Consider the following 14,699-nt stretch of genomic DNA (forward strand, 5'->3'; position numbering starts at 1 on the left):
TGTCTAGTGCTGATCCCAAATGATAGAGCCTTCCGGAGTCCCTGCTGCTACATTTCCTCCCCATGGCTGGAGCTGTTGGTGCCATGAGATTTGCCCTCAGGGTCCCCAAATCTCACATTCTGGGATTGGGATGCCTCGGTGCTTTGCCATGAATGTGACCAGAGCTGCCACTGCTCTTAGCCATGCCTTCTGAGTTCCCATGTTCTGGCTCTGACCTGTCTTTGTTGAGGACCACCTGATTGATACTCTGAGGGCCCACTCCTGAATCTCAGGTCATGGTTCTGGCCTGTCAGTGCCAAGATAGTGCTGCTGCTGCTGTTGCTCTGAACACCACTCCCTAGTTCTCAACGCAGAGCTTTACACACACAATGAGGGAACAATAGTCTCCTCAATAAATGATGTTGGGAAAACTAGACAGGCACATGCAAAAGAGTAAAACTGGTCCCCTGTCTTTTTATCAGTCATAAAAATTACCTTGACATGGACCAAAGACTTAAATTTAGGACCTGCAACCATATAATTCCTAGCATAAAGCACTGGGAAAAGGATTCTTGACATTGGTCTTAGCAATGATTTTTTGGATAAGAAGACAAAAGTTAAGGACAACAACAGCCAAATAAACCAGCAGGAATACATCAAACTAAAGAACTTCTGTACTAAAAGAAAACAATCAATAAATTGAAAAAAGGAACCTACAGAATAGAAGAAAATATTTGTAAACCCATATATCTGATAAGGGGTTAATATCCAGAATGGCCAACAGATATATGAAAAGGAGCTCAACATCAGCAATCATTAGGGTAATGCAAATCAAAACCATGATGAAACATCACCTCACACCTGTTAGTATTGTTATTTTCAAAAAGATAAGAGATATCAGATGTTGGGACGGATGTGGAGAAAAGGGAATCCTTATCATCGTTGATGGGAATGTAAATTAGTATGCTATTACAGAAAACAGTATCTTGGTTCCTTAAAAAATTAAAAAGAAACTTCTAGTTATAAAATAAGTAAGTCTTGGAGATGAAAAGATGAGCACCTTTATATGGTGAGCACTGAGTAATATACAGAACTGTCAAATCACTATTTTGTGCAAAAATATATATATATACACACGCACACAAGATACATATATATTATAAAAAACATATATATACACACGTATATGTACATATATATGTATATATATATATACACACACACAAAGGAATATATAAAGGAAACTACCATATGATACAGTAATCCTACTTCTGTGCATATATCTAAAAAATTTAAATCAGTATCATGAAGAATATCTGCATAGCCATGTTCATTATAGCATAATTCACAATAGCTAAGACATGGAATCAGCCTAAATGTCCTTCAGTAGATCAATGGATAAAGAAAATGTGGTAGCCTCAATAGAACAGTATTCAGCCATAAAAAAGGAAGAAAATCTTGGCATTTGTGACAGCATAGGTGGACCTGGATGGTATTAGGCTAAATGAAATAAGCCAACCACATAAGCTAAGAGAAAGAAAAATACTGATGGTATCACTTATATGTGGAATCTTAAAAAAAAAAAAAAAAAAAAAGCTGATTTTTAGAGAAACAGCAGAAGGGAGACAAGGGAAATGGGGTGATGGATGTCAAAGCTTAGAAATTTGCATTTATAAGAAAAATAAGTTCTGAGAATAATATGTAACAGCATGGTATTGTATAACTTAAAGTTACTAACAGATCTAAATCATTCTCACTACAAACACACACACACATAATTATCAGAAGTGATAAATGTGTTAATAATCTTGATCTTGGTAATCATTCCACAGGTTTATGAATATCAAATAATCATGTTGTACACTTCAAATATTTATGATTACATTCATCAAGTATTCCTCAAAAAAAGTAAAAAATTCTAACCTCAAAAACAGTATACTGTTAATAACATTGAAATTGTTCAATAATTTTAGCGAATTGTTTTATAGTTATATATGTTTGATAAAAACAATATCTCAAGTTAAAAATAACAACACTATTTTCATCATAGTTTAAGTTTAAATCTCAACACACACATATATGAATACACAGATGCGCAAGTATGTATAAAGTTAAGTCACTTGGCATACACATATGAAACATTTTAGATTTTTACAAAGAAATAAAGGATGTTTTATGTTTTAAAATTATATGAAAAAGGAGAATATATAACAAATTCTATATTAACAAATATATTAATCATAAGGCAGAATATGCCTAATATAAAAGTAAATAGAAATATAAAATATTTCTAAGTATTGTGTGTTTTGAGTGATGGTTTTTTTTAGGGTTTTTTTTAACTTTATATTTTTTAGTATTTTTCTACAAAAAGAAAATAATTCTTTTGAAATTAAATAATTGTATATATAAAGGCAAAATAGAGAGTATATATTTTACAGAACGTCATCTCCAAATGGAATCAGAGAGAATAAAAAGGAACTCAAGCCTTGGGTAACTAACAGTCAGTAGGGCCTCACTTCTTCCTTTAACAGAGAATGTTTACTACTACCTCTGGCAGACTTCCAAATCAAAAGCCAGTTCTCAAACATTAATAAGAACATTGAATTTATCAACATGTCTGACAATTGTCAGTACATGCCATTATTTTTAAAATATATTTGAAGTGTTTCAGCAGCACTCATTGCTTCTTCAACGTCTATCTTTAATAAAAACCATCAAATCTATTCAAAATTGAACAGATTTTCAGGGAACTTACTTGAAACAGAATCCTCTATTACTCATCTCTGAGTTCAGCAAACTATTACCAAAGATATTCTGTGGGTTCATTTTCAAAGGTGCAGGTAGTCACATGCCCTTTGAGACTACATATATGAATTTCTACTATGTACCACCATGACATATCTATTTCTGTATGCACATATGTATATACACATGTCTATATGTATGTATGTATTCATTTACTCATTCGTCATATGTTTATGTAAGACCTAAAATGAACACTGTTGATGTAGTAGTAGGCAAATCAGATGAGTGAATGCTATGAAGATGAATGAATGAATATTGTTTCACAATGGAAGCTGAAAACACTAAGGTCTCACTTGTTTTGCACGGTTACATGACCATGTTTGCAGAAGCATCTTAAAAAATTCTTCTCTCTTATAAAAATTATGAGACTGAAGGGCAATTGCCCTTTCCTTTTTTCTTCTTCAACTTTGTACAAAATTGGACAAAGGCAGCATATAAATCTTTAACCACTATCATACACAATGAGGGATCAAAACTTAGAATCTAAGTCAGTAGGTTGAGGATCATGATATGGAAAGGTAGAAAAAATACAAACAGTTGGCCTTGTTGACATTGCTTAGTTACTGAATAAGCTAAAATGTGTCATGTTTATAGACGACTCATTATCTCATTTAACAAAACTCTTGCTGATAAACTGCACTTTAGAGTGTATATGCTGAAGGAATTCTAATTTATGCAACCTCATGGTCATACACAATTCACCTGATTTCATATATAAGTGCTTCTTTCAAAGAGACAAAGACTTACAAATAAAGTCTTATTTTCAAGTCATAAAGATTTTCAACAAAACCTGATTTTGGTAATTTCTGAAAGTTGATACATTACTAATGTATATTCAACAACTGGTTTATTATGAAGAAGTAAATCACTGAATTATTGGATCTTTTCAATCACTTCTCCCAAATATTCTTCAATTTGGGAAATTAAATTAAACAGGTTTAAAAAGCTCACATGACTTATCTTTACATAAATTTCTCAACCTGCTACCTAAAACTTGTCAGCTCTAGGGATCTTGGATCTGTTTTCTTACAGTCCTGATATTATTCAGTTAAGCTAATTCACAGAGAACTAGAAATTTCTGTGCAAATTAACACACACACACATGCACAGACACGCACACTTTTTTTTTTTTTCCAATTTCAATTATTTACTGTTGACGACTATGAAAAGGTAAGGCCAACCTGAATATAAGAGTTAAAATACTCGGAGCTCGAGTCTCAATATGAAAGATTAAAGGCAGATAGACAAATGCCTTGGATTTATACTTTTATCTACTTATCACATAAAATGAACAGAGTAATGAGAGGCAGGGGTCTATAAACATTAATGAGAATTAATTCACATTTTTCTTGTGTGTTCAGGAAATATGTTGTTGTAAATGAGGTAAAAGAAATGGAAAGTAGCCTATTCATGTAAGAGCCAATGGGAAGATATGCCCAGATTCATACTTCCCATGGAATGAGTATTTAATAAATATTGGTTCACATAATAGGAACACCTTCCCCTGACTCTGAACCAAAAGTAAAGGGGCTAAGGAAGAGAAATGTGTCATTTGTTTTCACTGGAAAAATTGTAGGTTTTTCTAATATTAAATAAAATGAGACTATCTCTCTTAAACATAAACCTAGCATTTGTAGATCGGGCTGATCATTGTAATGAAAATATTTTTTAAAAATATTACACAAGATATAATTTGCACTTATTATTTATTGTGATAATTAAGCAAGTTATTATTCCTACTCCTAAAAGCCTAGTATTGCATCATCCTACTACATTTGGAAATACACATGTACACACAAGCACAACCACTAAAGACACTTGCCTCTTGGCTCCTCCTGCTCAAGGGAGATCAAAGAAATTACCTGTTTACGTTTCATCTTGCTGCTGTAACAAACTACCATGAATTAAGGGGCTTAAAAAAACACAAATTTGGGGCACCTGGGTGGCTCAGTCGGTTAAAGCATCCAACTTTGGCTCAGGTCATGATCTCACAGCTTGTGGGTTCGAGCCCCGCATCGGGCTCTGTGCTGACAGCTCACAGCCTGGAGCCGGTCTTCGGATTCTGTATCTCCCTCTCTCTCTGACCCTCTCCTGATCACGCTCTCTCTCTCTCAAAAACAAATAAAACATTAAAAAATTTAAAAAAAAAAACAAATTTATTCTCATACAGTTCTGAAAGTCAGAAGTCTGAATTAAATTTTATGGGACTAAGATCAAGGTGTTCATACGGCTGTTTTTCTCCAGAGGCTACAAGAAGGAAATATTTTACATTGTCTTTCCTCCTCCAGCTTCTGTGATCACAACAACCTTTTTACTTAGGCTTTCTTGTCTCACTACGATAAGGACTTGCATGATTACACTTAGATCTTGCCTGGATGTTTTGGAATAACCTTCCTATCTGAAGACCCTTAATTTAATCACCTCTGTAAAATCTTCTTTCCCATAAGGAGTAATATTCACAGCTTCCAGGAATTAGCAAGTAGATATCTTTGGGGGGGGTCACTATTCCATAGTTTGTGGTAGATGTTTATCTATACACAGATGTTGACTGATTGTTGATGAAAATCAATCAACAATGATTAAACATGAAGACTCTTAGTAATAAAGAGATTTATGCAGAGGTCTCTGGAAATCAAGAATGTAGATTAGTGGATCTCATCTCTGGAAACTTAATCTATGCTCTCTTTAATGTAAATATTCTGAAATACAGTATTCCTCAATATTGAATTAAAGTAATTGAAGGTTATGAAGAGACTTTAAATATTTTGGAATGATGCCTACCTTTGATTAAGAATGTACCCAGGAAATGATATCTGCATTTATCTCCATTAATTAAGGAGGCAAGAAAATAAAAACATCTTCAATGCAGTCAAATATTGCACTAATTCTTATGAAAACCCAGAAATTAAATGTAAGCTAAATAATTTATAGTTCATCTATTGGGCTGGTGGAGGGGGAAGGGAGAAAGATGTTTACCTTAAATAATAAATCCTTCTTCCCATAACGAAGCTCCTTCAGCTGGGCTTGGATTTTTTTTGACTGGAAGAACAGAAACATGGATTAGTGCCTTAATTTCATTTATGTTTTCAAACTTGAAGATTAAAATTAGAATAAATGTTGCAGTCAAGCAAAAGCTTAATCTCTGCTTTAGAAGTCAGATATCCAGGTAGTCCAGGCAGGAAGAGAAAAACCAAAGCCTGTGCAAAGGAACCATATTGTTTAATGTTTTTTTGTAGAAATGTTATTTTACATTTAATATTTAATTTTTTTATTTGAGTAAAATTGGCACACAATAGGTGCCATATTGTTTAAAAGGGAATATTTAAAGAAAGTAGTTTATCGTTTCTCTCCCTAGTATCTCCCCACCAAAAGGACGCACGCACACACACACGCGCACGCACACACACACGCGCGCACACACACACACAGAATTTTAGTCACTAGAGCATGTCCAACAATTCAATTTTAGATGCTAAATATACCTATGTATACGTAGAGCTCAGTTTTCACAGCTTAGTTGCAATTACTTATTTTTTAAGATTAAATAGGGATAAATTTAAATTGACAACCAAGTTTGAATTTGTTGTATGTCCAAAGGGAGGGTAGCAAGCAAATGTGACAGGAAGTAAAGAAAGCAGCTAAGATACTGAGGTGATGACTGTTTGCTCTGCAGAAGAAGGCACTTTTTGAGAGGACTATGCTAAATATAAAAAAGTGCCTTATTATAGGGACATTTCTCTCAGCAGACATGGTTGACTACCCTATGGATAGATATCTGGTGAGTCACAGATGATTATCATGCCTTCCTATTTTTCCAGAGCAGATGCAATTTCAAAATTCTAACATGAGGACCTCAGGTATTTGTCTTTGTGTATCTGAAATGACAAGTTTTGATATCTCAGTAGGAGAACACAAATACAAATTGATTGTCATCATCAAATAAAAAATGATAACTGACAAAATAGTAAGAGTTGAAGAGGAATGTAAAATAGCATAGTCACTTTGGGAAACAGTTGGTGGTTTCTTATAAAGTTAAACATACACACACTGTATTATATAGCAATGCTTTCTAGGTATTTGTCCAAGAGAAATTACAATATAAACGTAAATGTTTATAGTATCTTTATTCCTAATAATCAAAAGCTGGAAACGACCTACATGCCCATTAACTGGTGAACAGCAAACATTTTATGGTACAATCATGAAATGCTATAATACTGTTGAACAATTTAATAACATGAATTAAGTACTGAGACATGTAACAGTGTGGCCATATTTCCAAAGCATTATACTGTGTGAAATAACCCACTCATTAGAAGCTATCTTTTGTACAATGCCATTTATATTACATTGTAAAAAAGACCAAAGGAGAGGGACAGAAATCAGATTAGGAGTTGATATTGGATGGGGGGTTGTGGTGGTGATTACAAAAAAGCAAGAGAAAACTTTGAAGATGATGGGAATGTTCTATATCTTTAATATTTGATTTTATCTACATTGACCAAACCCATCCATCTGCAAAGTTAAATGAGATGAATTGCATGTGAATTTATCTCAAAAAAATTAAATGTCCAAAGGGGCTGGCCATAGGACATACTAAACACAAGATCCTCTTTAAATTCCTTTTTATGAAGGTCTTCTTGAACAGATAAAGCCCACTCATATTTTTGAAATATTATAATTTTCAAGGCTACAGTGAATGTATATGAGCCTTTCACTGAATAGACTGCAGCTATACTATTCAGTTTCCTACTATATTCAGAACATGTCTAATGATGTGAGATAGTAGAGTTTGCCAAATGGGAGACTCATAACAGCAAATGTTATGAAGGTGTTATAATTCCTAAATTATTATGTAATGCTTGAAGCACCATCAATTAGAGTAGAATCTTAAAAGTGCTATCTGTGGTACACCACTGCAGTATGTTAGAAACAGTTTTCATAGATATCTCTATCATGAGCCAACTGCATTTCGTGATCTATTGAATCAGGAAGTTGATAAGAAAGAACAAAAATAAAATAAAATGAGAAGAGATAAAGAAAAGGAAGAAAAGACAAGGGAAAAGGGAGAGAGGAAAAATGAAGTGGAGAGAGTGGTGATTTGAGACAGAGAGGAGGAGGGAGGGAGGGAGGGACAGGGGAATGGAAGAAGGAAGGGAACTATGTAGTTAAACTCTATACCCATAAGAAGTAAAGATTTATGTTTTCTTACAAACTAGGCACTACTTTTCCATTTCCATAAAAAAGGCATCCCCTTTCACTTAATATGACTTGATAGTGAAAGTGAAATGCAAAAGCAAATGCATAAGAAGATAAAGAGCCACTGTTTTAGGTGTATGGTTTAAGAATAAAAACTACTTGAAGCCCTCAATTCCCTGAATTTATATTTCTACTTCAGGATTCTACATTTATTATAACTCTGTTCTCCTGGCACAAAATTCCCTAAGTAACCCTGAATAATGGCATTTCAGACACCTCATCTCTCTCGTTACATTAACTTCATTTCATTACATTAACGTCATTTGCTGGTGTGTTCACAGCTACTCTTAATTTTGTGCTACTGATTTCTGTAAAAAATCATTTCTGTGATCTTCTCCAACTTCTAATGCACAGTTGGCTGACATTATCTCCTGCTGTTCCAATCTGATGCCCAAGGATCATTTACAGCCAGGACAGTCTCTTAGGTCAACAACTTTATTTGTACAAACTAATGTTGACCAATACCAATGGGGAATGAGAGATGACCACTACCCGTGGTATGCATGGTTTGCCCATTTTCACTCCTACTCTTCCAAAAAATTAATGCTCTATTTTTAAAGTTAGAGAGGACTAATTTTGACCATTTTGGGTGTTCATTTTAATGCATATTTATAATGAATGCATAGAATATAATTTCAACTTTTATTCATAACTTGAATTAATTATTAAAACATCATTTTCTGTGTTATGCAGTGATGCATTCAGGAACTATAGTAAAAACCTACACATCTTTGTTCTGCACTGAGCAAGAACAGCTAGATTTCTTGAACTTCGTTAAGGTTATTTAGAAATATCTGTTTTAGAAATTTTCGTCACTGTCACTCATCACTTCTCTGCATTGTATATTCCTGCCATCTTCTAACGTTCAGTGAGTTAAAAAGCAAAACCTATCAAAAGATCTGATGAGGGTATACAAAGTAAGAATAAGTACATTTTGGGTGTATGCATTTTATAATCCACATTGATCTAAAACTCCATTGACACTGTATTTTCCTTTTGAAAAGTTAAAATTGTCAGAGGGAAAAATCTTCAAACCATTAAGGTGTTACCATATTTGGGAATATTAGCAATTTTTTAAAACTATAATAACAATTTTATTTCTTTAATGTTTATTATTTTTGAGAGACAGTGAGAGAGAGACAGAGACAGAGAGAGACAGAATATGAATGGGGAAGGGGCAGAGAGAGAGAAGGAGACAGAATCCGAAACAGGCTCCAGGCTCTGTCAGTCCAGAGCCTAACACGGCGCTCAAACCCCAGAACTGTGAGATCATGACCTGAGTCAAAGTTGGACGCTTAAGCAACTGAGCCACCCACACATCCCAAAACTATACTACTGATTTTAAATGTAATTTTACATGGTGATGCCTGTGAGTCATGAAGTGTTCACAAGTCCACAGTAAACTTAAGTTTGTGATAATGAGTGTAAGTAAAATAAAAAGATGGAGAAGGTAAAGACAAAGATGGTAGCCATGATAGAACATTTTAGCTAGTCTCTGAGGTTTTTTCTTTTTTACAATTCAGGTCCGTAAAGTACTTGTTTCATGAAATAATAGTGAAGATGACGGCAGTGGTATCTGTCGTAGACTCCACTGTTTTCAATATTCTGCCTTGGCAAATTAAAACACTGGCAAGCCATTAGGTATCAATGGGATCTGGATATTTATTTATCTATAAAAAGTTTAGAGTCACTGATTTAGAAGGCAAGCTCCTTTTTAGCTTCTAAACTGATAGAGGACATTACTATTTTGTTTTGGTAGTGGTAATACAAATAATTACATCTGTTATCATACACTTTGAAGGTGTTCTTGTGACAGAAAAAAATATATACATGCCTCCCTCTTTGCCCAGAATTTTAAACTCTAAATTATTTTCCATAAATAAATTAAAATAGGTGAAATGAATAAATTTATCTCAACACTATACAATACTAATGTATGAAGAATCTAGGAATTCATAAATTAAAATGTAGATATAATATATCCTCTTAAGGAATTGAGATGAATTTTTAAAATGACTCATTCTTAAACTAAGGGGCTAAAAAATACAGGTAGATATGTTTTCACTGGCATGTGGAACAGGAGAAACTTAACAGAGGACCATAGAGGAGGAGAAGGGGAAAAAATAGTTGGGGAGAGGGAGGGAGGCAAGCCATAAGAGACTCTTCAAATACTGAGAACAAACTGAGGGTTGATGGAGGTGGGGGAAAGGGGAAAATGGGTGATGGGCATGGAGGAGGGCACTTGCTGGGATGGGCACTGGGTGTTCTATGGAAACCCACTTGGCAATAAACTATAAAAAAAGAAAGCTTATTTCAATATAGGTATAAGACACTAAAAAAATAAATAAGTAAAAATAAAAAATACAGGTAGACCCAGATTGTTGTTGCTGCTTGTTTATTGTTTTCTTTCTTTCTTTCTTTCTTTCTTTCTTTCTTTCTTTCTTTCTTTCTTTCTTTCTTTCTTTCTTTCTTTCTTTCTTTCTTTCTTTCTTTTTGTTTGTTTCTAAACAGTATAGGCAACTTCTCCTAACAGCCATCTCTCTTTCATGAGTTTTGGGGGCCCTTTGGGAACATGGCAACTCTCCCAGAATATAGCTCCAATCCACATAGTCTTACTCAAAAATTGGTTCCACTTGCTTACCTTCTTGTAAATAATAACCAGAAACTGCACCTTACACATGCAATATTTCTAGAAATGTAGCAAATTAAACAGTATACTTTTCAATAGAAAAGTATAATGAAAGAAACACTATACTGGCTTATATCTATAAGCCATTCAGTTTGATTATTCATTTATAGAGCATCAACCTTTTATTTCCATGTATTGAAAATTGCTACTTATTTCATGCACAATATTATTGGAGAGACATTATAAACAGGTTCTTATAGTTCATGTTAGAATCTAACTTAACTGTTTAGAGTAATGAATTTTACATGTCCATCAGGAAGTATTCCCACCTTGTTTACCAAAAAAAAAAAAAAAATCCCAACTTTTTGATAGGCACATGACTACCAACCTAATGACACTGTCCAGACTCCATGCAGTTTGGCTAGGCATGTGACCTAGGTCTGGCAAATAGGGCACAATGAAACACGTATCACTACTTCCTAGTTAAGAGTCTTAAAAAGCAATGCTCATGAGTCACCAGGTAATCTTCCCTATCCCTCCTGCTTTAAGGTGATAACAACAGGAAACATTCATCAGAACAAAAAATATGAGTCCACCATTAGGAGATGTTAGAGGTATTTCACCAGCTCTGTGCCTTACTTCTAACTACTATGGGAAAGTGGTTCAACTACATTAAATAGGGGATTATACCACAGATGGAATTGAGAGATCAGGAATATAGGAACTTTATTTTAGTTAAATCAGGATTAACCAGAATGACTTTCCACACCCCACCCTAAGAAATGCATGAGACAAATTTTCTGCCTAGCAAGCAGAACTGAGGAATGTATTTGTCCTTTAGGGTTTATGATCAACCCCCAAATCATTCTTCTGACACTTAACTGTTATTGCAAAACTTTGCAGACATCACATAGATGGTAAAAAAAATGAAAATTTCATGGATCTTCAGATATTTGCTAATAAGGAAATCCTGATAGTCCAGTTAAGGAAGGAAGGAATCCATAAAATCATTTTTGGAAGTAATGGCTAACTAGCTTAATTTTTTTTTTATTTTCTTCTTTCTTTTTTTTTTTTGGTCATGTAATATCAAAACATCCAAAAATACCTAAAGGTTAAAATCTGTTTTAATTTTCCTGTTCCAATGTTTTCATTTTTGTTAGTGAAAGTAGAATCTCCAGATATCTGGATTTTAAAAGAAAAACCTGACACTAATATTCTGGCACTTTCTATTCCATTGAAACTGGAAGAGAAAATTTACTCACCTCTTCTGCATGGATGCCACACAGCTTGCTTCCCGACAGGAGTTTGTTCTTCAAGCTTTTATTCTGGTGAAAGAAACATAGTTCATGGCTGAGAAATTATAAAACATGAACAATTCCTAAATATATAAGATGTAATATATTTGTACAAACTGAGTATAATATGTAATGTAAAAGAATGTTTCTTTGATTCAATTAAAATGTTGATGAATTAGTATCAACATGCACATTTAAAAAGGTAGAAATTTATCTGGCCTTACATTTAATGCAGTTTTATTAAATCTAGGTATGGTATGTTATAAAATAATTTCAGTTTCAAATCTACAATAGATGCTAGTTTCTGAAAGCACAATGCTAAACAGCAAGTATTTTTTTTTTAACATTTATTTATTTTGAGAGGTAGAGAAGAGACAGAGAAAAGGGGGAAGAGGAGAGGAGAGTAAGAATCCCCAGTAGGCTCTGCACGGTCAGTGGTCAGCATAGAGCCAGACACAAGGCTCTAACTAACAAACCATGAGATCACAACCTGAGCCAAAATCGAAGAGTTGGCCGCTTAACTGACTGAGCCACTCAAGTGCCCCTAAACAGCAAATATTTATTTTCCTACTGTCATCTGGATGCTGGACCCTAGTATAATCTAGTCACAGTCTCATCAGGGTCTATAGTCCCTTTTAAGACTATAGTTTTTGAATCCTCTTTTATCCTGGAGAACTGTGCATTATATTTAGAGGGCTTCTTGATGCTTAGAAGTAATTTCTTTTTCTAAGGCTTATAAGTGTACTCTCTCTGCTGGGCTTGAAGTATGCCCAGATATGATAACCCTTTTAACTTACCATAATTGACCTTGACTCATAGATGCATGGTTGTTACTTCTGACATAGAATCCATGTGTTCTTAGCCATCTGAATCTAAACTCTTACAGCTATTCAATTATATCTGCCTCATTATGCTCAGGCTTTTCTGTCTTTGTTCTGGAAAATGAGGTACTTTTAGACAGGGTAAAGGAGAACAGAAATCTTGGGGTGAAACCCTCAGGATTCAGATTTTATATTGACTCTGCAGGAGCAAACCATGTGGTGGTAAGTACCTCTCATGCATAATGACTTTAAAGAAAGTCGATCTGATGAGCACCGTGAGCAAACTGAACAAAATTTATGCAAAATGAATGAATAACAGAATGAATGAATACATCAAATTTGGGAGTTCTTCACTGATAATTCCCACCTTATTTTGAACATTGTTTCCTATTTTATTTTCCAGTCATGCAGAGAGGGGATACAGCTGCCTCGGTTTGAATGAACCCTTTGTCTAATTTTTGGTAGCAAAGAGTTAAAATTCTAAAAAGCTCATTTCCAAAAAGGTCATTTCCTAGAATTTCAATACTATGAAATGGTTTACACAAATGAGGAGTTACCTGTTTCACTCAAGTAAGTTTTGTTTTGTAAATACTTGTATTCATCATACAACAATCAATTCTTTTTAAAAGGCTTTAATATATATTATTCCTCTATTAAAAAGCTTGTAAACTATAATGAGGGGATACATACTGATGTTTTAACTCCACAATGTTACTCATATTGTAGGTTAAAAAAATACCCTAGTTTTCCTTCTGTTTGTGCACAGTTATGATACTTTTGACAAATGCAATCTTAATTTTTTGTCATACAATGGTCTGTTTTTCCATTTTTGATTTCCTGCATTATCTTTGTAGATAAAATGTCTTCACTATCTCTAAAGATTTCATATTCACTTAGATTTTTCATCATTTTTATGGCTATACAGTTTTAGTGGAAAAGACATGAAATTTAAATAAGGTCCACAGTTTGTTGAATAGTATTGTATTAATGTTAATTTTCTGGTTCAATACTTGTATTAGCATGCTATATGATGCTGTATTAGAGGTTATGGGTAGAGATGCACAAGAACATTCTGTACTAATGCAGCATACCCTTTTTCTATGTCAAAATTTATTTCAAAATAAAAAGTTAAATTATCTAAAAAAATAAAATTAAGACTGAGTTGCTTGAAAGCGGGCCAGGCAGCTCTGGCCATCACAGCACACCACTGCCCAGCCAGAGTGGTCTCAGGTGATGGTCAGGAAGTAAGCTGTCCCCTGTGTCACTCACAGCAGGGGTAATAGAGAAGGCTGCTGTGGATGTGCAGAGACCTACGAAGATTAAGTGGAATTTCTGGTGTGCTTTTTTCATCGATTTTCAAGGGGACATCAGCAGCATGGAGGATGAGCACTTCCAGAGCTCTTAGCCATGTCAAGAGGCCGCAGGGAATGAGCCCCTTGAGCCAGAGTAAAGATGTGATCCTGAGGAATGACAGCAATGCGTCATCAGTGATGTTTCTCTTCTCAGTGGACCAAACCACAAGGAGTACCTTTTGCATCTTCTGTACTAACTGCAGCTTGAATGGGTTTGGTCCCGTGGCTGTGGATCAGTATCCAGTGTCCATGGCAGTGACCCCTTCCATTCAGTCTGGCAAGCTAAGGCATTTCCCCTCCCTAGACAGTTCCAGCTTCCCAGATCCTGACTACTCTCACATCTACTCCCCTGGACATGTGGTCCTAAGCCTCACCCGAATGGGAAGTGAGTCCTTCCCAGGTCTCCTCCAGTGTGGCAGATACCTAGTCCATCCTCAGGAACCTGCTGTGTAGGAGGACTGCAATTCTGCCCTGATAGTCGGAAGCACAGAATTGCCCTTCAACCCGTCTCCCAGATCAGCCACTGTAAGAAAATGTATTTCCCCCCAGATCTTGGACC

At 34.8% G+C, this 14,699-nt stretch overlaps 1 protein-coding gene across 2 annotated transcripts in view; it reads right to left on the reverse strand.

Annotated features, from left to right (window-relative positions):
- The window catches only part of LUZP2 (leucine zipper protein 2), a 457,455-nt gene that overhangs the window by 116,172 nt on the left and 326,584 nt on the right, over nt 1-14,699 (reverse strand). For both annotated transcript variants that reach the window (XM_039216414.1, XM_039216415.1), the window contains exons 6-7: nt 11,935-11,997; nt 5,761-5,823 (exon numbers count right to left, since the gene is read on the reverse strand). In XM_039216414.1, the coding sequence (XP_039072345.1) occupies nt 5,761-5,823; nt 11,935-11,997 (126 nt within the window). The remainder of the gene's footprint in view (nt 1-5,760; nt 5,824-11,934; nt 11,998-14,699) is intronic.

Source organism: Hyaena hyaena, unplaced genomic scaffold (assembly GCF_003009895.1).
Source record: "Hyaena hyaena isolate Hyena2069 unplaced genomic scaffold, ASM300989v1 scaffold_630, whole genome shotgun sequence".
Lineage (NCBI taxonomy): Eukaryota > Metazoa > Chordata > Mammalia > Carnivora > Hyaenidae > Hyaena > Hyaena hyaena.